The sequence below is a fragment of the Cucurbita moschata genome, unplaced genomic scaffold (assembly GCF_002738365.1).
Source record: "Cucurbita moschata cultivar Rifu unplaced genomic scaffold, Cmos_1.0 Cmo_Scf00027, whole genome shotgun sequence".
Lineage (NCBI taxonomy): Eukaryota > Viridiplantae > Streptophyta > Magnoliopsida > Cucurbitales > Cucurbitaceae > Cucurbita > Cucurbita moschata.
In genome coordinates, this window is record NW_019268543.1 from 995,457 (window position 1) to 1,020,658 (window position 25,202).

Below are 25,202 nucleotides of genomic sequence, written 5' to 3' on the forward strand. Positions count from 1 at the left end.
AAAAAAAAAAAAAAAAAAAAAAAGAAAGAAACTACCCGACAAGAAAACAACAATTACAGAAAAGATAAACGAAAACATTTACTGAAACACAAGAAACATGAACTAGTTACAATGGTGGGCTGGTTACTCCTCAAAAGACGAGTGGGGCCCTCTACAATTACATTGACTTCAGCAAGCTATGAATGAAGTCAAGTCAACTCATTTGAATTACAATTACAATTACAGAACATCATCTCTAGAAACGCAGTTCGAACTGAACTGAACTGAACTGAACTTAATCAAACAGGATAATTTTTAAGGTATGATGTTGCAGACTTGAAAGGAAAGGTTTCAGTAGTCTGCTCAAAACCATTGTTAATCTGGTCTAATCCCATCACTAACTTACTTACTCTAACTGATGCTGAGGAAGATCTAAAGAGCAAAGAAGCAAAAGTACTTCTTTGGACTCTTCTCCCTTCTGCCAACCCTCTTCTTTCCTCCATCCACACCTGTTTCTTCACCATTTGAGACCACCTTGTTGTGACAACTTGATGATGCACCTTTCATTCTGTACCCTTCTTTCTTACTCTGGCTTGGGAGTTTCATGTTCGCCGACGAATCGGTTTTGGGAGTCTCTTTGGCCGCTGTGTGGCTTCTTATGATGGTGACAAGAGAATCTGTGAACAAGAAGGATAGTTATTATGAGTAAGCGATGTAATTTTCCTGCTGCATTTTCGAGAGGGAAAACGAGAAGTCGTGTGTTTAGATCTAAAGTGAATATGCATTTCGTAACTGTGAATCTATGGTTGAAACCATGATGACAATTTTACATTTTCGTCTAAATAACTCTACTCGAGCATGCAGGTGAGAGATTGTAACAACCAAAATCTACTGCTAGCAGATATTGTTCTCTTTGTACAAACATTACCTCAAGGTTTTTAGAACGCGTCTACAAGGGAGAGATTTTTCACACCCTTATAAGGAATGTTTCATTCTTTTATTCAACTGACGTGGGATCTTACAATCCACCCCCTTGGAGGCCCAACGTCCTCGCTAGTACGCTGCCCGATGTATGGCTCTGATACCATTTGTAACTTCTCAAGTCCACTGCTAACAAATATTGTCTCTGTAGGCTTCCCCTTAGAGTTTTTAAAATCCGTCTACTAGAGAGAGGTTTCCACACCATTATAAAGGATGTTTCATTCTCCTCTCCAACCAACCAACCAATCAACCAATGTGAGACTATTATTGACAAACAGAAGGGCAGGGATACATATAAAGAGAAATATTAGCAGCTTGGGCATAAAATCAGAATAATTCTCTCTATGGTGATTGGTTTTTTGGAGAACATACGAAAGAATAGCACAACCCATATGGTTCCATTCAGTAACCACGTAGCAGAATGTTCTGTTCTGCACAAAATGAAAGTTAAACACCAGGAGGATGCAAAAAATAAGTGGACAAACCTGAAGCCACTTGATGCACCACCTCCTTCTTTAGTTTGAAGGGTGCAGAGGAATGGATGCAGGCAGCATCTCTTCGTCCCCTGTCATGGTTAATTTCACGTTCTACATCACATAGAACATCCATTGTATCAAAATCTTCATTCGACGACATGGACAAGCAACTAGAATTTTCAGAACTCGATGACGAAGATGTTGGGTTATCTAAATCCAGCAATTCCAAGTAGTCGTCACCTAAACAATAATCCATCTCAGGATGGATATCTTCTAAATGATTATCCAAACGTTTTCCTGCATCTGCCAATTCTACCATCTTGTCATCTTCATTCATCTACAAAACATCATTTGTCATTAACTGAAAACAAAGACACCATTTGCGACTCTGAACCCAGCAGAGAAGGAAATGGAGAGAAGATGGGAGCAATCAGTTTCCAAAACCGGTCTCATATAAACTTTAAGAAAGAAATGCATGGACATCGGGGGGGGGGGGTGGCTGGGATAATGATTACAACCTTAGACTTGCTTGTCGATCCACTCGCCATGTTATTCGAAGTCGAACCATCTGTAACAACCAACTGATGATTTAGGATTGGTTCTGAATTGAGAATACTAGAAAATTCGGTTTTCTGAATCATTTCATTGTTTTGAAACTGTTCATCTCCAAGAAAGACTTTGCAAAGTGAGCTGGTCTCCTGCATATTGCCCAACCAAACAAGCAATTGACTACTAATAGGTTGGGTAGGAAAAGAAAAAAGGGCAATGTCAGCCAATGAACCTTTTGGCAAATAGATTTTGCAGGACATACCTTTTGCTCGAAGGTGGCACGCAGGTCCATCTGATTCATCCAGTACTTTTGCATAACCCAGGCTGTTTTACTCTCATAAGGTGCTTGACCTTCATAATATTCATAACTTGCTCTCCCTCCAGTGAAGGAAGAGCTTGAATACAGTTTACAATCTCCATCTTTCAGCTTCCAGCGACCGAAACTTGAGCCAGCATCCACATTGCCCTCAACATAATACCAAACTCCATCTGGACATAAAAAGTACCTTAAGCTTCATTGAAACTAAACAAGCATGTCTCAGCTGTAAATTTGTATTTCGTAACTTTGACACTGTTTTGAAAATTGAAGCAAGGAATCAACATTGAAATTGTTTTATGATATAAACTGAAAATACAGTGTTCGACACGCGGCAATTCAAGAGGCCTGAGCCTTGAAGAACATCATCATATCATGAACATTTGCTGGAAAACTTGGGAAATTATCAACATGAATTCTTGTGAAAAAGTACCTGGTAAATTTTCAGGTTTACACTGGTAAGGATTTATATCATGAACATTTGCAGGAAAAGATCCTCCACTCCTTATTCTCCATAATGCTAAAAAAGTCTCATTGTCAGTAGAAAATAAATCAAGTATAGTCGAAGAGGTGACCGTTGAAGGAGTCATGGTAACAAGGAGAAGACAGAACTCTTGTCTACTTTTGTCTAGAGCTGTTCCAAAAGAAATCACAAAACGAAACTCAATTAAGCTTCAAATCAAATCAATCCAATCTCGACTACGAATTGATCACCTATAAGCAATGGAATCTCTCTTACATGAACAAATAATTCAGATGATGAGGCAAAAATGATCAAGCCACACAGTGCGTACATATCGATTCATCAGTAAAGAAAGAAATAAGAGAACAAAAAAAAAGGTCCAAAAATCACTCTGTTAATTCAAAAAATAGCTGCAACGAGCTGTAATATAAGCGACACAGAAGATCAGATATAAATGTTCCCACCCAACAATTGCATGCAGGCCACATCTCCAAATAGCTGATTTGGGGTTCATAAAACCCAAATCACGTATCGTTCAAAATCAACAACAAGTTAGCCGATCATTACATTACATTACATAATTTCAATCATAAAGACAGAGAGGAAACAAACACACCGATCAACTACAAGAAATAAACCCTAAACCCTAAACCCACCACTCGATCCTTCAATCATCACCATCCAAACATGATTTTCAGCGAAGAATCAAACAGAACGGAAAAATCAAGTAAAGATTGAGAGAATAGTAGATACGAGTACAAATATTCACAAAATGGGGGCGGATCAGAGAATCCCAACCTGGAAGATCGTCGATCAGAGAGCTGGAAAGACGATTCGCTGAAGTCTCCTCGTTTGTCATGAGAGAGAGCGGGTGGATACATATATAGGGTTTGGGAACGGCGGAATGGCCGTCAAAACCCAACCATGGTTACCGTTAACTCCCGCACACAGTTAACAGTTCTAAATAAACCGAACGGGGTGGTCAAAATGACGAATTCGATTCACACTACGCTTCGTCATGGCCCTCAGCTCAGTCGTTGCGGAGTTGCGAGTGGATGTGTCCCGGTCGGTGGACCCTCTTCCCCTGCTGCCCGTTCTTGCCGGGCATTGCCCGTTTCTGCCCACTATTGTAATTTCCACATTCTCCAGCTGACCAGTAATCTGACGTGGATGGCTCTGACAAGACACTGAATCTATGATCCTGTTCTGACCTCTTCCTTAATGGATAGAATGGTCACTTGATTCGTTGATTTTCTGACACTTCCCCTGAAGAAACGTAAACGAATCTAAAATAAATAATATAATTATTAAAACACAATACACAAATAGCTCCCGATCTTTATAGTTTTCCTCAAACTGTCCCTAATCTCTTAAAATTATCCATTTTCATGCACATATATAAATATTGATATTTTAAAAAAATAGACTTAATTTAATTTTTATTTGATCTCTATATTAAAATTAATTTTTTATTTTTATTTTTATACGGTTGAACTAAAAATATATATTTGGATTTATAGAGTTTTAAACTTTTTAAATACATTATTCCGTATAAATTGAATTAAAGAAAATAAAAAGGCAAAAAGATAATTAAAAATTCCGTCGTGGACTTTTGCGTCACGCAGAAACCACGCGGATTCCGAGACAACGCAAAGCCAAACCGAAATGCCCAAAATAACCATCGAGTGGACCCAACAATTTACTGACCGGAAACCGACTGTATCCGCTCTTTATAAAAAAAAATTAAAAGATAAAACGACGACGTGTCATCCAGAAGTCGGGAATGTCCTGGAATCATTCTAGGTCATTCCAGGACCTTCTGCTTTTCCGTTCCGAAGCTGCGACGGGGTGTGGTCTGGACCGTGAAGCGGTCGGCTTACTGTTCGGCCGGTTCACATTTTCCAGTTCGGTCCGTCGTCGGGCGTTGATAGGAAGGATCTGTGAAACAGTGAGAGTTCTGAAAATGGAGGACCGCTTAGCGAGGTATGAACTCTGTTATGTATTTTTGGTGTCTGGAATTGATCTGTTCGTGGATCCGATTTTCATACTCGTAGATGCAGTTCGTGTTTTGAATCGTTCATACTCACGGTTTAAGGTTGCTCCTGCTGGTTACTCCCCACGATTCTTAGGGATTAGAGAACAAGGATTGTTGGATTATACTTTTTGTTAGAACATAATTTCATTTCGTAAAGCTTGAATGAAAATATAAAATTCCCTGTGAGTTAGAATTGATAAGTTCATCTTAATGTTCATCATTTGTATTTGGTTCTTGATTAGTGATTTTTATGTGTTGGAAAGTCTGGAGCTCCAATAGTGATCTGGTAATCTTCGTTTCACACACACACACTCGTACGATTTGGTTAAGTTCCTGCGTTGTGTGAATGTGATATTTTTTGAATTATGTGCTAACATTATGCTTGTTGGGTGGGTGTGGAGCCAAAAGTTTCCATAAGGGGGGACAAATAACTTTGACAAACTAATCTTCCATTGTTTTTGGCTTCATCCACTTCCTTCTTTACTGGTGTTTGTAAATTCCTGGCAATTTATGTGCTCCCCTTCTGCTTCAGGATCCTCTTTCAATCACAGAGTAGTCAATGAGACATCCGTGGATGTGGAAGCTGAATTTCTTGATCATTAATATATAAGGTGCTTCTACATGGTATGGTAGCGACCTAGTCAACATTTTACTATCCCACATCGGTTGGAGAGGGAAACAAAACATTTCTTACAAGGGTGTGTGAACCTCTTCCTAGTAGACGTCTTTTAAAATCTTGAAGGGAAGTCTAAAAGGGAAAGTCCAAAAAGGACAATATCTACTAGTGGTGGGTTTGAGCTCTTGCAAATGATATCGGAGATAGATATCGGTTGGTGTGCCAGCGAGGACGCTGGGAGATTGTGATGGAGAGGGGAACGAAACATTCCTTATAAGGGTGTGGAAATCTCTCCCTAGTAGACGTGTTTTAAAACTTTGAGAGGAAGCCCATAACGAAAAGTCAAAAGTGGACAATATTTGTTAGGGATAAGCTTGAACGGTTTATTTGGACTCTCGTACCTATTTATTAATGAACCTAAGGATTTTCATTTGCCTTTTGGTGTTCTTGAGAAGTGTTATTTGTCATCCAAACAATATTAGTAATTGCTGTTCTCTGTTTTTTCAACGTTGCAAGTTGATCTGACGACCCTACTCTTCCAACCAAACTAATGGTTGTTTTTCATAAAGAACCTCCGGATGTTTTCAGATGTCAGAAAACCACTGTTTTGTTCTTCTGTCATTTGGGATATTTTCAGATGCCTTCATTTCTAAAATTTGTTAGGTTTACTTCTAAGTTTATCTTACTCAGAAACTGTTTTCATTGTTTCCATGTCCAAGTCTGATTTGAGGCAGGTTCACAACCTTGGTCCAGGTTATAAGGTCCGCATGTCTTCATATTTTAGACTAACCTCTTTCTTCTCGCCCGACAGGTGGTCCTCTCCCGCTCTCTCCCTACCGGTCGAGCAGCTTCACTCCTTTCCAATCCCATTTTTTGATCAACAGGTAGGGTTTATTCTAAGGTTCCTTATTTCGATTGTAAAGCAGAAGAAGCCCTTCATCCTGCGGCTGTCCTGTCTTATCTTATAAAAGAGATCCTAAAAAAACAAACGCACAAAAGGAATTGAAAAGGAAAGAAGAAGCTGTATTCACGAGATATAGAGTTTGAAAAGAGTGTAAAGATGCTCTTGGTGTTCTAATCATAGTTGGTTCCATAGAAGGATGTTATCTATGGTATTTCGAGTTTCGGTGGTTGTTTGTTTAATGTGGAGCATCTGCAGGAGTATGCCAAAGCCGGGTTGCTGCACGTTTGCTCGAGAGATGAATCCCAAATACCATTTTTAGGAATCACGACGCTTCGCAATCACACAAGCCATGGTATGCCTTCCCTGTAAGCTGTTACGCTCCCTCCTAATGCCGAGATTCATGCATCTATCTTCATGCATCTATCTTCATGCATCTATCTTCATGCAGGGGGTGGGGTTATGGCCTTGAATTCGAGTAATGGGTCATTTTCCAAAGCCATATGGGGGGCGCCCACATGCTTTGATCTTTTGCCTAGCATGGGCATCTACGTGTGCCCCTAATCCCTCAAAGGAAAGCTGTCGTGTCAGCCACGTCCCCACCCTGCTGCTAATTATTTGCATCATAACTAACTCATTTATGCTTCTTCTAATAATTAGAAAACATTTGTATACAATAATAAAACAAACAATGTAATATCCCTAAATTAAATTTATCTACTTTCTACCCATATTTAAATAAAAAGAAATATAATAATTTTATATAATAAATCAGACTAAAAAATGAGTCCCAAATTTTAGTCGAATTTCAATTGGTTTGGAAAAAAGAAACATTTTTTTAATCATTAACTAATTTTAGGGTATATATGTGTATATATTATTATTTTGGTTGAAAATAGATCATCACGCGTGTCAGTGGTGGTCTGACGTGGACTCTTAATCACCGTCCGATCAGGAGGCCCCGCCGTTTTCAACCATGTGGGGCCCAAAGTCAAAGGACAAGGAAATCAAACCGCAGTCGTCGTGGTCGTGGTCTTCTTCTACTTCTTTGTCTTCTTTTCCTACTGTAAAATTCTCCATTTCTTCCGTGTACTTTAATACCCCACCCTCCCTCACCACTTCTTCTTCCTATAATCCAAATCCCACAGCCGTTTTCCATTTCCTGCGGGATTCTCGCTGCGGAAAACCGGAAGATGACCTCCGACGGCGCCACTTCTGCCACCATTAGCCGGCGGAAGCCGTCCTGGAGGGAGCGGGAGAATAATCGGACCAGAGAACGACGAAGGAGAGCCATCGCGGCTAAGATCTACGCTGGCCTTAGGGCTCAAGGCAACTTCAATTTGCCTAAACATTGTGACAATAACGAGGTCCTTAAAGCCCTCTGTGCTGATGCTGGTTGGACCGTCGAAGACGACGGAACCACCTATCGGAAGGTCGGTTGATTTTCCTCTTCTTTTCTTGCTCTCGATCGGTAATCGGAAGTAGCGATTTGTGTACTTGTTCTTGTCTCTGTTGGATTTGAATTTTGATCTGTTCGAATCGCCACCATGATCGATCTGGAAAGTCGATCGGGGGTTTCGTTCTTGTAATTGATTTGAATTTGGTTGAAATTTTGTGAGTTCAGTTCGATTGTGCCCTAGAAATGAAATGATAGATGGTTTTGTGTTTGTTCTTGGTACAGGGATGCAGGCCGCCCCCAATCGATATCGTCGGCAGTTCCACCAGAGCCACCCCCTACACATCTCAAAATCCAAGCCCATTGTCTTCTTCATTTCCTAGTCCAATGGCATCCTATCAAGTCAGTCCCTCCTCCTCCTCCTTCCCGAGCCCGTCCCGTTTGGACGCCAACCATCCATCAAACCTCATTCCATATCTTCGCCAAGCGATTCCCAAATCACTTCCTGGTCTTAGAATCTCAAACAGTGCTCCCGTGACGCCTCCTCTTTCATCCCCTGCCTCAAATTGGGAGGTCACGGCTAAAGAATCCTTGTCCTTGTTGAATTACCCTTTCTTTGCAGTATCCGCCCCAGCTAGCCCGACACGCCCTCAGCTGCTGCATACTCCCGCCACGATCCACGAATGCGATGAGTCTGAATCATCCACCAATGACTCCAATCAGTGGGCACTTCTCCGTGCCTGTGCACCAACTTCTCCCACCTTCAACCTTATGAAATCTGCTGATCAGCATGCTCTGCACGGTGGTTTCATCAAAGAAAATGGAAGAGGAAACGAATTTGAGTTCTTGGGCTGTAAGGTTAAGCCCTGGGAAGGGGAGAAGATCCATGAAGTTGGATTGGAGGATTTAGAGCTCACACTTGGTAGCGGTAAGGCTCAAAATGATAACAACAGTAAGAAACCTTGTTTTGATTGATTCATAATCTATCTGGGAATTTTGATATATGTCATATTAAAAACACTGAAATGAAGAACACATATTGCTCTGTTTTTCCTCGTTCAAACTCTGTTTCAATTCAGTTCAACCATTTGCTTGAATTTTCCACTGGATGGAACTGAAAATGGATCGGGATTGGGATTGGGATTGTAGTGTGGGGGCCATGAGAGCTGTTTGGATGTGTTTATGGCAGAGCCCGACAAGCTCCATGTTCGACCACACACTTTTAATGAATACATTTGACAACGTAATAAAAGACAAGAAAGTTCTGTCCTTGCATATCTTGACTACAGATTCAAGCTGACTGCCATGGGTTGTCTTCTTCGACAGTTTCAACATGATTATGTTTAGATTAAATCATTCAAAGGTTCTAAACCAAGATATATTTGTTAGATGAACACGACTCTCTGTAATGGTATGATATTGTCTACTTTGAGCATAAAAAGTCTCATCACAATATTATAAACTCATGATGATTTCCTAAATTAGCTGACATGTGGGACTTTGTTCATTAAACAATATTCACCTATTAGATAAATATGAGTTGATCTAACGTAAAAATGAAAAGTATTTTGAGAGAGTTAAAAAAACAAAAATTAAAATAAATAAATAATAATAAATAAAAAAACAAAAACAAAAGTCCAAGCACTCTCCTCCAAGCTTATGGTCTCCGTCTCCTGCAAATTCTCGTTTTTTTCTTTTTTTCTTTTATTATTATTTTCTCTGACTTAGCGAATGTCATGGCACGAATAAATAGAACAAAATCAGAATCCCCAAAACGACGTCGTTGGATATCTCATCTCTCAAATTAATCTCCAATCTCCGGTCCATTTGGGGGAAACAGAAACTTCCCGCCGCTAGCACCGCCATGGCTTCCAAAGCTCCCCCCTCCTCTACCGAGAAACAAAGAGACTTCTTCAATCACCTCGAAGCTTACCTCGCAAAGAGAGACGGCGTCGACAAGCTCTTGAAAATCTCCAGGTACGCCACCAAGATCATCCTCTCCTCATCCGCTCTTCCCGAATCCCTTCCTCTAACGCACCGTCTCAAGAGCTTCGAATCCAGCGTCGGCGTCAGTCGCAAAGCCTTCCGTCTCGGCAAGTTCATCCAAGACCTAAACGCCTTGAGAAATTCGCATTTCGAATCTAGCCAACAACTTCTGCTCGCTCTCGTTGCCTATGGCGGAGAGGGATTTTATTACTTTATCGAACAGTTCGTTTGGTTGGCTAAATCTGGTTTAATTGACAAACGGCACTCGAATCACTTGCAGAAGATCAGCGCATGGGCGGAATTAATCGGCTATATCGGGAGTATTTCGTTGAAAATTAGGGATTTGAAACGGATTCTCGAAGACGAGGCGTGTTTGAAAGCGAGTATTGATATTGCAGTTACCAGAGGAGATAAACATCGGGAAGAGGAAGAGAAGATGAAGAAATTGCAAACGAAAAAGCTGATGAAGAAGCTTTCGATTGTTCAAGATTTTGCCGATGGATTCATGGCGGCGGCGGACATTCGCGATGGGAATGGCCGGCTTTCAGGTCCTCTTCCAATTTCTTGGGCTGGGCTTATCTCGGCATTGATTAGCACTCATAAGAACTGGATATCATGCTGAAATTCCTCTCCGTCCCGATCTTACTGGGCTCAATTTTCTGTCCATTTTAGATTTATTCACAGTTCATTTCAAAACATCCATAGCACACAGCTACACACAGTATATGCTTTAATAGTATTTTTTAAACATTAATCATGATTATTATATTTTTTAACATTTTTAAAATTTGAGGGTAATATTTAAACTTTTAAAAATTTATAAATATTCTTTTTATAGATAAAGTGATTAATTTAGCCAACTGCCAAACAGTAGACACGTGACTCGATAAATTTTATTATACCAATTAAATCTTATTCGCTATTCCTTGCTGTAAATCAACGTATAAAATTAAATTTTATGTTCCTAAATTAAATTTACATTATTGTCTAATTACACATTTTGATGGTATTAAAAAATTATTTTGATCGTAACAATTTATTTTATAATAATTTAGTTTCTATATTTTTAATATCAGTTTAGTCTATAAAATTTATTCATTTTACTTGATAATAACAAAATACATATAATAAAACATTTATAGAAGTCAAGAAATAAACGTGTTTTTAACGCTACGAGAATTAAATTATTAAACAATTATCAACTTATAATTTAATAGCTAAAGAATTTTAGAGCTATAGATATTTAAAAAAAAAAAATTATTGGATCTATTAGAAATAAAATAAAATTTTATATCCAATTTTAAACTTTGGTATATGCTAATTTTTAAAATTTTTAAAAATTAAAAAAATGAAAACTAAATTTATAATTTAAAAAATTAAGGAAGCTAAATTAAAAATGAAAGAGATAGGAGCAAAAAGAAAACGGTCGTGACAACGCGATCTTAGTCTGGAAGCTCCTGAGGAGCTTGGCGAAGCATAGAAATCTTGATCGGATCGGAATCGCGTCTGTATAGGGAAATGGCGTCTGAGCTCCACCAATTGAGGTTCGACCCGCCCCAATCCAACGCGTCCGATGAGTCTTCTGCCCAGGACGATCGTCCACTGTTGAATCCAGACTCTGACGCCGTTGCCGACGACGATTCCGACGATCTCCACCAGAAATATGCTCCGTTTGTCCGACGAGATGTTTACGGCACCATGGGCCGAGGGGAGCTGCCGTGGATGGAGAAGGTGCTGCTCGCAATAGCGCTCGTTACAATCGTTCCTATACGGGTGGTTATTGGGATGAGTTTGCTGTTCCTCTATTACATGATTTGCAGAGTTTGTACGTTATTTCACGATCCGAATAGGGAGACGGATGAGCAGGAGGACTACGCGCACATGGTGGGATGGAGGAGGTCCGTAATTGTTTGCACCGGAAGATTTCTGTCCAGAGCCATGTTATTCGTTTTAGGGTTTTATTGGATTTCGGAAGTTTATCGGATCCTGCCAAATGAGGACAAGTCAACTAACGAGGTGCGCTTTAATTTCTGCTATCTTATCCAAGTTGAGACTCGGTCATTGTTCTGTTCTGCTTTCTTGTACATTTTGAGTTCATAGTTATCTTAAACTCTGCATCTTTGAGATTGTTCTCCTGTTCACTGTTATTTGCTCTTTCCTCTTGAATGATGTCTAGAACGAGGGGCAAGAGAAGTCTCAAGAATCTGAAAGACCCGGGGCTATTATCAGCAACCATGTTTCATATTTGGATATCTTGTATCATATGTCTTCTTCCTTTCCAAGCTTTGTTGCTAAGGTTTGTTCAGACATAATTTTTCTAATTTTACTACAACGAGTGACAAATTCTGCTTTTCTGATCCTCGATTTTTCTTCTTTTCCTTTGTTTGGCTGAAGAGATCAGTGGCTAACATTCCTCTAGTTGGTATTATCAGGTTAGCCTTGTTCTTTCTGGTACATCTTGACTCCTCTACTGTATTGCATCATATGCATTCGGTTCCCAAATATTGGTTTCATTGAATTATTTTACAAAAACCCAACTTTCAAAATATTGGTTTCATCGAAGGTTAATCTTCAAAATTTAGGGGAAAATCCAAAAATTACCCCTGAACCTGTTTGACGTTTTATGTTGCTCAAGTTTAGCTGTTGTTGTTTGTGACAGCAAGTGCCTTGGCTGTGTTTATGTTCAACGGGAGTCAAAGACATCTGACTCCAAGGGTGTTTCAGGTAGATTGTTGTTGCTTTTTGAAACTTATTTAGAGATACTCATTCCATTGGCTTTATAGTCATAGATTTGAGTTCGTTAGTATTTTTAAGACAACATAGGAAGGAAACCATCATTGTTTGCACAATATTATTGTAAATCCTCAATACCGCACGATTCTTGCATTAGAGTTCCTTCAAGGACATTAGTCCCACGAAATAGCTCTTAACTGATGTTCATCTGTAATTCCGCATCTGGTCTTCAGATATTAATCATCCTGTTGCTTGTAGGTGTTGTGAGTGAAAGAATTCGAGAAGCTGTGAAGAATAGCTCTGCTCCCATGATGATGCTTTTTCCAGGTTTCTTAATGTGGTCTTAACCACATTCTCTTTTATTTTGTTTCTTCCTGATTTATGCGTGCCCCTTTAACTTAAGAGAATCACAATGCTTCAAATTATCTCCTTTTGATAGTTGAGGACTTTTGGCTTTGTTATTTAAGCAAGGTATACATTTACCTAACTCACAGTGCTTGAAATTATCTGACTCCTTTCTCATAGTTCCTAAAAAAGCTTTTGGCTTTGTTTCTTCCAGAACTTCTTTTTTTTTTTTTAAATCGTAACATGATCATCAGTAAGCTCATTAGCCACCAAACAAGAGTCATTAGTTTCTCTGTCTTCCATGAAAGAAAATTGGGAAGAAGAAACAGAGGGAGAGCTTTCTTGAGCGTTTCAGCTAAAACTTTGGCTGTAATTGTTAAAAATGTTGGGGGCAAAAAGCCTCATTCTTTTGGCTTCTGATTCTTAGATAGCAATAAAAATAGTATGAATATCGGCAAATTTATTTGTGAGAATGGCTATTGTGATAATCTAAGGACTAGTTAAGAATTTTGCTTGTGGTTTTTTCATCGTCCAAGTTGTTTAATGTGTTATTATTACTTCTACAGAAGGAACAACTACTAATGGGGAGTTTCTCCTTCCATTCAAAACGGGTGCATTTTTGTCGAGAGCTCCTGTTCTTCCATTGATTTTAAGATATCCGTATCAGAGATTTAGTTTGGCCTGGGAATCAATAACAGGAGTAAGGCATTCTATTTTATTCTACTTTGCCCTCTCATCATGTCTTCTTAAACATTATCGAATCGAATGGTGCAGTACCTTTTGATGTGTTGGACTTTCTAAATATTGAACATTTTTAATACCCCACACATCGTTTGAACCCACAGCGCCTTACATGAGTTTGTTGCTTTTACCTCAAATTGTTGAACCCCACCTCGTTTGTGGCAACCCTTTTGATATTGTAAAAGGTTTCAGGACCACCCAGATTAAGAGAGATTTGAATTCTTATTGGCAGGGCCGTCATTTTTTACTTCTTCTCTGTCAATTTGTAAATCACATGGAGGTAATAAGACTGCCTGTCTATGTCCCATCACCAGAAGAAAAGAATGATCCGAAGCTTTATGCTAATAATGTTAGAAGGTTGATGGCCAAAGAGGTATGCTTTCTCCTTCGTTGCGCTATTCTATATTCATTTAGGAGACAACGAGAAAAACTTTTGGGACCTTTCTGATTAATTTTCTTTCAAGATAGTTTCCTATGCAATCACAATTTTCAGAGCTCGAGCTAAAGTTATGACGACTGCTTTTTATCCGCAGGGAAATATGATGCTTTCGGATATTGGACTCGCGGAGAAGCGTGTTTATCTTGCTGCTCTGAATGGTAATAATAACACCCATATTGTTTTGCATCAGAAAAACGACTGAATTCACTAGTTCGTGTGTAGTTTTAGTTTGTCCAGGAATGAACTGTTACGATGGGGGAAGTTACGCACCCATCCATCTATCTAGGTACTACTAGAGTGCGTTTCTTGGCCTGTATAATATATATATCTAACAAACATAATATTCGGGTAGAGTTTAGTTTTTACCTAGTATGGTGTGAGTTTGTGTGTTACATCCCACATTTGTTGGAGAAGGGAATAAAACATTCCTTATAAGGGTGTGAAAACCTCTCCCTAGAAGACGCATTTTAAAACTATGAGGTCGAGGGTCAAAGCAGATAATATCTTCTAGCGGTGGGCTTGGACTATTACAACTAATATTAGAGCCAGTTATCGGGCGAGGACGTTGGCCTCTAATGTGGGGGTAGATTGTAAGATATCATATCGGTTGAAAAGGGAAACGAAGCATTCGTTATAAGGGTGTGAAAACCTCTCTTCTCCCCTAAAAGATGCGTTTTAAAACCATGAGGTGGGGACACATTTTATAAAACCATGAGGACACATTTTAAAACCGTGAGGTTGAGCGTCAAAACATGATTTAATATGTTGGTGCCTGAACTAAAGTTTTTGTTTTGGGAATGGAATTGAAAGGGTTGACAATATTTGAACGTGTCAGAAATTGCCTTGAGAAAGCAAGCTTAAGCAAGCCTATTAATCTGAATTCTGAGGTGTTGTCTCTTTGGTGTTCTGCAGGTACACCACGGCAATGCTAATTTGGGATGTCATCATCTGTAAATTCTTGTAGATGATAAATATATGGAAAACAAACTACCCTCACCATCATGTGCAAGTATTCATTAATTAATATCATCCCGAATAAACTTGTTCGTATGATTCTTCTTGGGATTTTTCAATTGTGCTGCGTAGCTTGTGTACGTTCTTGTGAGTCTCATGAAATTTAGGATTTTCAATTCGGCTGAGGATTCAGTTCACATGTGAATCTCACGATAATTTGTTTGAGAATCATGAAGTCCTGCAGGCTGAGCTTGATGTAGATTCGTTTTCGAATCTCATTGCTCGTCCGCTGCCGGAGCTTCCAAGGTGTGGCCGCCTCGATGAAGCTGAAGGTTCTGGTCTCGTTTGAATCCTTTGTTGCAGATCTCGCACAGGAATCGGTTTGTTGCTAGAAGCGATTTCGGCGATAGAACGATCACCAACGCCGCCGGATCTGGTATCCCCGGGACATTCCGCTTCTTCTTCGCTACAGCTACGGCGTCGATTATTTCGATTTCAACTCCTGGCGAGCAAGATGCCGCAACCGCCGCCGTTGGAGGATTCTTCTAAACCGGTCGTCGGATTTTTCGCCGGGAATGCGTGATCCTTCGAGGCGGCGGTCACTTCGCAGAGAGGTGTTGTTGAAGAAATAGCCAGAAATTTAAAATTTCGGTTATCTTTTCCTTTTTTTCTTCTTATTAAAGCTGCGCGCCAACCATGGTTAAGTTTCCAACTACGTCTTGGTGGATTACCCTGGGCCCCACGGACGCCACGTGTCCGGATCTGCGGGTTTATTAATTTTCGTAGGCCAAGTCGGACAACTTCAGCCGGTGCATGACGTATAGTCGAATTATTTATTCCATTTTTTTAAAACCAGAGCCACGAAAAGACGATTATACCCCTAAGCAAATTAATCAGATTAAAAGAACTCGTGACAGAATAATTTCTCCGACCAACCGTGTACAGGGAGAATCTCGCCACGTGTAAGATGATGACGAGGGATTTGATTTTAAAAAAGAAAAGGTTGTAGATCCGAGGTTGTAGGTTTGGTTGCATATTATAAAATCTCCTAACCCTTAATCTGGATATGGGAGTTTAGGACAGCTTTGGAAAACAAGCCTCGTCTTAACCCGAACTTTAAATGAATTTGAAGCTGACGAGCAAGAAACTCCACAACCATCCAACCAAGGTGTAGAACAATGCATGATCTGGGGAATTTGCAGTAATGCTATTCATATAGGCTATTGATCGAACAAACCGAATCGGTTTGGTCCGTGTCGCTGTCTGAAATGGTACAAACTTTACACCGAGCAAGAAGAACATTATACAGATCACAGTTTGTAAGCAAGGCGATTCAAACGTTAAGAACTAAGCTTACCCAGACAAGCATGAACCGTGTTTCAAGACGAGTTGTTTATAATATTCGTAAACTCGTGATTCTTCGTATTTCTACTTGATAGTATAATTTTACATGATACATCTCATGAAGAACTTGAATTTAAGTTAAAGACCGTTAAAACATTGAGCAGGCATGATGGAATCAGCAGAAGTATGCAAAGGTGAACAACAATTTCAAGAAGAAAATTGCATTATTTCACTCTTTTTTTTTTTTTTTTTTTTCCTTCTCCTTTGCATGCAACTAGAAACATAGAGATATAGTAATATAGCGAGATCAAACACGTTCGTACCGACCAGCAAATGCAAACGAGCAATTGGGAAAAAAGATAACGTAATCAGGATTCAAGAACTTGAACTCTATGAAGCAAAGATTTCTAGCTGATACCTACTTTTCCTTTAACTGCTTTCATCCACCACCTGATTCACCACCTGGTTGTTTGCAAATAGAGGCTCCCTTCGTTTCGGAAATCCCGGAGGTTCTAACGGCGATCCCCTAAATTTGAGCTCAGAAGCTGCTCTATAATTTGGATCAACTGCAGCCTGTCTCGAGCTATGGTCACTTGTCGTAGCTGGCCTAAAAGAACTCGTTACCCCGCCAGGATACCCTGTAGGAGAACCATAACGCCGTGGCGGTCCTCTTAGGCCGCTGCCTCCTCTGAGATCCATCATATCAGTACTTCTCGAAGGAGTGTCTATGAAAGATGTTCGCATATCAGTACTTCTCGAAGGAGTGTCTATGAAAGACGTTCGCTCGGTCGATCCAGTTCCCAGTGGAGCTCCGGTAGTTGGTGAAGTGGCAGTAAAAGGGTCATCGGGTCCCCATGAAGTGAGTGCCTCCTTTTTCTTGGCAAAGAACTGCCAAGCTCCAAAGAGAAATAGTATGAAAAACAGAACAGGGCTTGTCCAGAGCATTGTGTTGAACTCTCCTTTATAAATTGGAAGATTAGAGCGATACATTCCTATATATCCACCTCCTAGTCCAAGAACCACAAGCTTTTCACGATCACTAGATATTAAGGGTATAAATTTTCCTTGAGACTCTAAATCCAAATTCTGGTTGTTCAGGAAAGATGACCTGATCTCGTCTAAACGAGCCGAAAATAGAAGCCTCGGTGCACCGACTCTAACATAATGCTGCGACGACACGTTGAAAACATGAACCTTCTCGCTGCCAATCACAAGCAAATAACCCTTAACTGCCTGAAAGAAAAGTGGTTCATCAAGCTCAAACTTCTTCTTAGATCTAACCCTGCATTTAAAGTTCATTATATCTCCCAACAACATAACATGAATTAAATCGCCATCTGATGTAAAACCATAGGCTTTAGATCGCTCTGTGGCATCAAACACGTAGTTTCGAGCTAGAGAATAATTCAATCCCTCGCATTCGGACTCCCTAAGTTTCATGCTCCTCAAATCCAATGACCCAGCACCAGTTTCTGTCAAGAACAAAAGCCTCTGCTTCAAGAATGCTATCGGCCTACTCGTCGGCATGACAGAACCATAAACTGTACCATCTTCTCTGAAAACCTTGATCTTTCCTTTGACATCTGAAGACAGAATGTACCTGGTCCTCCCAACATGATGAACTTCCAATATGGAAATTGGCGACTTCTCCTCTCGACCATCAGTGACCACAAATTCCAAAACATGTTCCATGAAAATCGAATTCGACTCCTCCCCATTTGATCCCTCCCAAATCCGATGCATCGAGATCGCCCCGCTCTCGTGCCCCGTAACCAGAAGGGTCTCGTTCTTATAAATAGACATATACGAAAGCATTGCAGTAATGGGCGATCCAGACACCGTACGAAGCTCAACCGCAACATCTCCATTTCTCACAAAGACATAAATCCTCCCTGTCTCATCTCCAACAGCTACATACTTGCTATGCCCCTCAAAATCCCTGAGCGGCAAGACATTGATAGAAGTAGCATCAGACTCCAGTTTTACAGCCGACAAAAAGTGGAACCTCTCAGACCAAAATGGACTGTATTTGGTCACTGAAACAGCTCTCCCTCTACCCCCATCTTGAACTCTAGTGTCCAAAGCGCCATGTCCACCATCATTCAAACCATCTTCTTTACCCCCGCCTAAACTAACCACCTCAGGCACTACCCGCCTCGAAGCATCAGTATTCAACTTCACATCTCTATGCACCGCCGTGGGAATATTAGATAACCTCAGCTCCAACTTACTAACTACATCGCTAAGGTTTCTCACTAACTCTTCGAGATTTTTCAGTACATCATACTGTCTAGTTTCATAAGGGACTTCAGTTTCAGATTGGTTCAGCTCCAAGGAGCTGGAACAACATACAAAATCCCTAGAAACATAGGGAATACCAAAAACGAATAGAAAATATATGAAAAGAAGCTTGCCTTTCCACGGATTCGCCATTCAATAAGCTAGGAGAAGCTATTCAATACCTCGCCATACAGAGTGAACTTAAATTTCGGATCTCTGATTCTGTTCGGATCTGGGAACAGGAGCGTTTCGTCGAAAACTTACCTGGATTTCTTTTGTTTGTTTCGCTTTTTTTACGAATCCGTGAGAAGTTATTACAGATCAAGAAAAAAAAAGAAAAAGAAAAAAGAAAAGAGCTGACGGTATTAAAAAAATCAGAGACGGAGACTGTACCAGGATCTAGGGCTTTCGAAAAGGTCGCGATCTCAGGCGAAATAGTGTCAACATGCTTCGATCAAGTTCTTCTTTCCGACCATTTCGTTGGGGGAAATGCGAAGGGGAAGCGGTTTTAATTTGGTCAAGTTGCTGTCTCCTCTCCTCTCTCCCAACGTTTTTCTTCCCAAAATCTTCCGTCTTTTGTCATTTTGCGTTATGTTTGAAGCTCCTCCTCCCATTGGATAAAACACCAATATTTTGATTCTTTAACTATTCTTTTATTTTATTTTATTTTAATCTTTTTAAATTATCTTTATAATTTTAACCTTCATTTAAAAAAAAAAAAAAACCTCGTACTTTATATAAATATCATTTACATCTCGAGGAGAGTTAACTACTTGTTGGTTGAGAGCTGTATGAATGATAACATCCATGTACAGTTGTGCGAGAAGAGCTGTGGATAGAACTGGTCTTGTTGTACCTCACTCTCATCTTCAAATGGGTATACTTTTTTTTCTTTTTCTTTTTTGAGAGTACGTCAATATGATCTTAACGAGGTGCGGAGTTTTGCATACGAAACTTGTTGGGGGTTTACGTCCCGACGTTTTTGTGCAATAAACTCCTCCGACCAAAGCTTAGTGATAAATGGTTCGAGCTGTTGTAGAAGAGTAGCCTAGTATATTAAGTACAATAATGAACAACAATTAAGACAATATCTCTTATTTATATATACATAATATTCGTTTAATTAATTAACGTCATAATCCAACCTTCCTTTTGTTTATATTATATATATATATATATTAAAATTAAGATTTTGAGTGTTTTTGGTTAATATTAACATTTAAAACATTTATATTATTATAATTTATAACAAATTTTCAAAGCTGAAGGGGTAGTATGGAATCGATTCGTAAAACAGCGTACGATTACCTTTTTTCTTTTTTTTTTTTTTCTTTTTCCTCCATGTTAGCTGTCTTAATGTTCCAGGACATGTGTGGCATCGTCTTATGGTGCCACGTGGCATGTGCATGCAGGCACAACCTAATGTCTGAGCCACTTACGTGTAGAATTATTAATGAGGATGAGCATTCTCAAATAGTTTCCAATTTTGTTGTTCCAACAGACATTGTAGCTTCTAACTTGTCCGTTGGAGATCGTTACACCAACATCACATTAATTAATTAATTAATGTCTCATATAACGAATATATTGGGCATGCAAACAAGATCGATCGTACTCACATATTCGCAAATATCAATTAAATAAATAGACATAAATATTCACGTGATTCAAAAATAAAAAAACTTCCCTACAACTACAAGTGGCCGTAAGTCACTGTAACTAAATTATTTGTAAGTGTATTTCTCATACTCTCATGTTACAAAATCACTCTTATTAAGTTTCTTATAACTGTGGGCAAATACAAAATGATAACGACTCTACATTTCAAAACAATGCTAGACAAACTTTTATATGAACCCAATAATATTTTTGTGTATAAAAGCATGCATCGAAAAGGGGAATATAACGAAGATGTTTATGAATCTAAAAATACAACGTATATATTAAAAAATATATATATTATGTTTAAATACTTTTTAATGAACGACTTTTATTTTTTTTAATAAATTGGGGATAGGATTGGGTGTGACACGACCCAAAAATTAATTGGAGAAATCTTCTCCAACACTCGGCAAAGACCTGAAGTCAACGAGTCAACAAAATCAACGGCCGGATTTGAAGTAACTGATTTAAGAGAAGCGGCCACATCTACCGCACGCTATAAAATGGTTTATAAAATCATTTTCGCTCTATTTTTGTACGGTTTCATTTAGTCTCTCGATTTCCCGCCAGACGAATTGGCGCGAATCTGAATCTCGTCTCTTCTAATATTTCTTCCGTTGGTAGAAGTAGCCCTAGATCTCTCTCCCGCCTTTTTCTGTCACTGGATTGCCCTGTTTCGCCTTCTGCTCGTTGATCTCCTTCCTCCTCCGTCGTCTGTCAGCCTCGACGCCAGCGATTGAAAGAGTCCTATCACTGGTTAGTCTGTACTTGTTTTTGCTTTTCTGGTACTATTGTTCGAATCGGCGGCGGTCGATTCATTGATCGGATTTGCAAATATTCCCTTTTATTTCGTCAGCCGAATCAGTTTGATGCATTTTTTATTTTGATAATGAGATCTAGACATTTGGACGAAACATTGGACATTAGCTCCGGAAGTTTAATTAGCTGAGTTGTTTAGCACGTTCATTAATTCTTATACTTCAGGCTTTGTGGTTGATCGGAATATCTTTCTCTAACGTCCACGGATTAATAGGAACAACGTCCTACGGATTGATAGAATGTTCATTCATAACGTCAACTAGATTTAGTTCTCTAATGTCCATGGTTAAGTCGACGTGTTTATTTTAGTGAAAATGAGCTGTCTCCTTTCCGAAAGGAGAACTGTTCAATTGGCCGAGTAGTGTTAATGTCGAGATCTGGATTTAACAATTTAATATATGAGTATAAAGTAAATTATGAATGTGTATTGTGGAGGATTTACTTGGCGATGACTGGTATTTTTCACGCCTTGCTAGTTTCCTGGCTACTGACCTTTGTTTCTGCACAAACGTGTCAATCCTTTTGTTCACCCATAATTTGGGCGACGAGTCACGAGGTCACAAAGTTTTCAACTATATCGGACTTGATTGTACCAATGTTCCTCAATTTCCCATTTTGGAGCAGTCTTATTGAAATTTTCCTTGAAATTGAAGATGAATAAGTTTTTTTGGGCGGTGGACCTACACTATTTTGATCCTCAATTTTCTCTTTGTTGTTTAGAATCATGCTGTCTTGATGAATTTATTGCTACCATTACTTAATAACTATTTTTCACGGCAGGAGAAGCATTATCTCTGTTCAGCGAGGGGAAGAATTATACTTATCGAATGGAATTAAGAAGTTTCAGTCATTTGCATTATATCAATGACACTAAAGGTGGTGCGATGTCAAAAGTTCTAAACGTCAACTCCCATGGAAAGCCTGCAGTCGTATTTAAGAGGCTTACTGACATATATGAATCTATAGATGACAAGACTCAAGAATCACTTCCAAGACGATGGTCGAGAGAAGGTTTGGAAGAAAATATTCCTGATGAATGTGAGTTTAAGGTGGAAACCCAAGTTCTTTACGCAGAAAGAAAACTATTCAATGATGAGCCCGAGGTTTCTGATTCTGACAATAAAGGTGATACCGATGGGGAACAGAGTGATGTAGAAGTTGATAACATGACTTTAAAGCAGATAATGGAAGGCTGCAAGAAAAGAAAGTTGAGGCAGTCGAGATCCGTTGACTCAAGTAAGGAAAAACCGGGGACATGTTCCAGACTAGAACCAGATCATGCATGCTTGTTATCTGATGAGGATGATAGTGATCTTAATGTAGCTCTTAGCATCTGGAAATCCAAACTTTCTAAATGTAGAAAATTGAAAACCAAATGTGACGAAGGTAGAATATCTACTAGTTCACATTGCGGCCAAACAATTGGAAATTCTGACCCGATCAACAGTGATCAAGATCTCCATCCATCTGGTTCAGATCTACCCGTTCCAGTAGACATTAAAGTTGAAACTCCTGAACCCGATGTGACAGAAATCCAAAGCACAAACTATAAAATTGATGAGTGGTCTCTATTTTGTGATGAAAATATAAACTCGTGTCTGAAACACGGGCCTAATGGAGCTGATGAATCAATTTTTTATCCAAAGTTGACAACATCTGAGAAAGAAGCTGAATATTGTGTTCTAAACAGTGCATGCCATGAATATTTGGAAGATGATGAACCCAAAACTCTTCAGATGGTAGGGGAATCTAGCAACGAGTGGATGTATGAAGATAACCTGGAGGTACATAAACCCCATTATTCAGATTTTCCTGCATCAGAGAGCCTGGAGGGGCAATGTACCCCAGGTTATATATCCAATTACAGCATGTCAGAAGCTATTTCCTCGACTAAGGAACAGCTCTCTGGCACTTATATTACAAACGAGGTCATATTTCAGAATAATAGTGAAGATATGTCTGAAGCAATTGCCCCGACCGAGGAACAGTGCTGTGACACTTATATTTCACAATGTATACCCTTTACACACGAGGTCATAAGTCTGAATAATCTGAATAGCCTCAAAGTCCAAGAGACGAGCCCTGAAGGTGAAGTATGTTTAACTGAGATCAGTTATAAAGACAAGTCGGCATTTGTTCACGAAAAAGGTATTCCAACAGAATCTAACAGTAATTGTAACTTGCGCCCTGATCATGGAAAAAGTATTTCAACAAATTCTGTCAGTGATGGTAACTTAAGTCCTGATCAGCATTTGATATCTACTGGCGAATGTCCAGCTACGGAGAGACAACCACAAATGTCTAATTATTATGATTCAGAAAGAAATACTCCACCAGATTTTCATCTTGATGGTTCTTTGGACACATTTAATCAAACTGAAGAACCCAAACGACATCCAATAAGGCTGCTGTTAAAGAGAACAGTAAGTTGAATCTAATTGATGTAATATTTGGTTTTAAATTATGCGGAGGTTGTTTATATTATTGTGCTTTCACTTTCAGTCCATTTCTCCAACATCTCAGAAAAGATTGTCGAAGGGTATGAGGTCTATGCAGTTACATGACAAAGAATACAAAAGTAAGTTCCTGAAGTTAAACATTGGTTTAGTAAGTTCCTTAGCACTAATACGTGGGAAGTGGGTTCATTTAATAATATATATATATATTTTTTTTTTTTACATAATTATTTTATTTTAGAATTTATTTTTATAAGCATATGTGAAATCCTAGCGAAATCCTAAAAGTATATTTATGACTAGTCCTATAGTTTGGGAGTAGTTTGTCCACTTTTCGTTTTCATTTTCCTAATTTTTCTCTTTTCATTTTAGCATGTAGTGGCAAACCATATTTCAACCAAATCAAGTACAGGGATGGCTCAACTGAAGAGTGTGACCAGATGAAGAGAGTGTATTCCGATATATATCATAAGAAAAATATTAGGAAATCAAAGAAGAGAAGTCTTCACTCAGCGAGCACTGCTAAAGTTCCTCAAGCTAGCATGAGAAGCACTGCTGTCCAAAATTGTTCAGACAGTGCAATTGCATTCACACAAAGGCAGATGCAGGACATAGAATGTCTTGCTCTGAAACTTACAAATCAGTTAACGTCAATGAAAGCAATTGTTGACGACAGACTTCATGTTGAAGGAAACCAAGCTACAAGCTTCAAGTTTAACACGGATGAGGTAACTAAACATACATGGGAACACAACTTAATTGACAGCATGAGTACTATTACTTTATTGAGAAATTGAATTTTCCATGTTCACTTACAATATTCATGTTTAACAAGCCTATTTCAGATAATTATTGGACGTGATCTTCGGAGAGCTTTCATTATTAATATCCTTTGGCATTAATTAGCATATAGGAAGGTGTTTGTAAAGCCTTTAATCATTTACCTCACTTTCCCTTAGTATTTATTACCTAGGATGTATTAAGCTGTAAGTTTCAATCCTGCACGCCAAGTGTTTAACCAAGTCATGCAAGGGGGGATTTATTTTTTTCACTTCTCGAGGTTTTTGCTGGTGGGGAATCATGTTCAATAAAATTCTTCCTTTAACCTATTGCCAGCTTCTTTTGGGGGGTAACTCGGCGAAAGATAAATGGATTAAAGGGTTAATTGGGTGCTGCTTATGTCAATTGAGGACATGACATTTAGCACAGATTGTTGCTTAGATTTTGGTATACCGGCAATTAGCACCTGAACTTCCATGCAACTATTATGTTGTCCCCTCATGTATTATTTTGCACTTTGGCAGGTGCGAACGGCCATTGCAGACGCCACGAAAGCGGAAGCGCAAGCAAGAAAATGGCTTTCCATAATGTCGAGGGACTGCAACCGCTTTTGTAAAATAATGGTTAGTACCTCAGCGTTATCCGATTTTTCTTAGAGAAGGAAAGTACTGAATTTTCTTCCCTTAACTGCAGAAAACAACCGAGCATGGTTCAAATGTTTCTTCTCTAACTGCAATCCAGAAGGTGAAGAGGAAGATTACATTTGCTGATGAAGCTGGTGGAAAGCTTTGTGAAGTTAGGTTGATCGAGGACGGCATCAAGTAACTTCGTAAAGCCTTTCTACTTGGTTATTTACTTATACTGAATCATTGTTCTCTTGAGATTTTTTTTTTTTTTTTTTTTTTTTTTTTTTTTTTTTTTTTTTTTTTTTTTTTTTTTTTTTTTTTTTTT

General features: G+C 39.1%; 6 protein-coding genes across 12 annotated transcripts in view; 4 read left to right on the plus strand and 2 right to left on the minus strand.

Moving 5' to 3' along the window:
* Positions 1-65: 65 nt before the first annotated feature.
* Positions 66-3,666, minus strand: LOC111462742 (NAC domain-containing protein 30-like). Its single transcript, XM_023106461.1, has 6 exons — positions 3,563-3,666; positions 2,735-2,935; positions 2,248-2,474; positions 1,955-2,134; positions 1,446-1,773; positions 66-656 (listed from the first exon to the last, which is right to left on the minus strand). The coding sequence occupies exons 1-6, from the start codon at positions 3,621-3,623 to the stop codon at positions 412-414; spliced, it is 1,242 nt and encodes a 413-aa protein (XP_022962229.1). The 5' UTR covers positions 3,624-3,666; the 3' UTR covers positions 66-411.
* An 869-nt stretch (positions 3,667-4,535) lies between these two features.
* LOC111462617 (protein BRASSINAZOLE-RESISTANT 1-like) lies at positions 4,536-8,809 on the plus strand. 3 transcript variants are annotated; one of them, XM_023106261.1, is made up of 6 exons: positions 4,536-4,747; positions 5,332-5,497; positions 6,227-6,299; positions 6,575-6,671; positions 7,465-7,749; positions 7,998-8,809. In XM_023106261.1, the coding sequence occupies exons 4-6, from the start codon at positions 6,669-6,671 to the stop codon at positions 8,685-8,687; spliced, it is 978 nt and encodes a 325-aa protein (XP_022962029.1). In that variant the 5' UTR covers positions 4,536-4,747; positions 5,332-5,497; positions 6,227-6,299; positions 6,575-6,668; the 3' UTR covers positions 8,688-8,809. The 3 variants fall into 3 exon arrangements, with proteins under 3 accessions (XP_022962029.1, XP_022962031.1, XP_022962032.1); XM_023106263.1 differs by having other exon boundaries at positions 5,332-5,423; XM_023106264.1 differs by lacking the exon at positions 5,332-5,497.
* Positions 8,810-9,350: 541 nt separating this feature from the next.
* Positions 9,351-10,328, plus strand: LOC111462618 (peroxisomal membrane protein 11A-like). The gene has a single exon (XM_023106265.1). The coding sequence runs from the start codon at positions 9,577-9,579 to the stop codon at positions 10,318-10,320; it is 744 nt and encodes a 247-aa protein (XP_022962033.1). The 5' UTR covers positions 9,351-9,576; the 3' UTR covers positions 10,321-10,328.
* A 766-nt stretch (positions 10,329-11,094) lies between these two features.
* On the plus strand, positions 11,095-15,021 carry LOC111462616 (lysophospholipid acyltransferase LPEAT1-like). 3 transcript variants are annotated; one of them, XM_023106258.1, is made up of 9 exons: positions 11,095-11,714; positions 11,875-11,994; positions 12,093-12,130; positions 12,358-12,422; positions 12,690-12,758; positions 13,343-13,476; positions 13,750-13,890; positions 14,051-14,114; positions 14,179-14,325. In XM_023106258.1, exons 1-9 carry the CDS (start codon positions 11,217-11,219, stop codon positions 14,250-14,252), a joined length of 1,203 nt encoding a protein of 400 aa, XP_022962026.1. In that variant the 5' UTR covers positions 11,095-11,216; the 3' UTR covers positions 14,253-14,325. The 3 variants fall into 3 exon arrangements, with proteins under 3 accessions (XP_022962026.1, XP_022962028.1, XP_022962027.1); XM_023106260.1 differs by lacking the exon at positions 14,179-14,325 and adding an exon at positions 14,869-15,021 and having other exon boundaries at positions 11,096-11,714; XM_023106259.1 differs by having other exon boundaries at positions 11,096-11,714; positions 14,051-14,325.
* A 1,349-nt stretch (positions 15,022-16,370) lies between these two features.
* Positions 16,371-19,134, minus strand: LOC111462650 (uncharacterized membrane protein At1g75140-like). Its single transcript, XM_023106318.1, has 2 exons — positions 18,928-19,134; positions 16,371-18,821 (listed from the first exon to the last, which is right to left on the minus strand). Exon 2 carries the CDS (start codon positions 18,685-18,687, stop codon positions 16,684-16,686), a length of 2,004 nt encoding a protein of 667 aa, XP_022962086.1. The 5' UTR covers positions 18,688-18,821; positions 18,928-19,134; the 3' UTR covers positions 16,371-16,683.
* A 1,624-nt stretch (positions 19,135-20,758) lies between these two features.
* Positions 20,759-25,202, plus strand: part of LOC111463010 — a 4,683-nt gene continuing 239 nt past the window's right edge. The window contains exons 1-6 of one of the 3 annotated variants that reach the window (XR_002713807.1): positions 20,759-20,952; positions 21,796-23,438; positions 23,518-23,593; positions 23,844-24,199; positions 24,776-24,874; positions 24,945-25,134. Coding sequence is in view for 2 of the 3 variants with exons in the window: in XM_023106846.1 (XP_022962614.1) it covers positions 21,843-23,438; positions 23,518-23,593; positions 23,844-24,199; positions 24,776-24,874; positions 24,945-25,076 (2,259 nt within the window). In the remaining variant the exon portion in view is untranslated. Of the gene's footprint in view, positions 20,953-21,735; positions 23,439-23,517; positions 23,594-23,843; positions 24,200-24,775; positions 24,875-24,944; positions 25,150-25,202 lie in introns of those variants that run through there. The other 2 variants (XM_023106846.1, XM_023106845.1) reach the window with 2 other exon arrangements.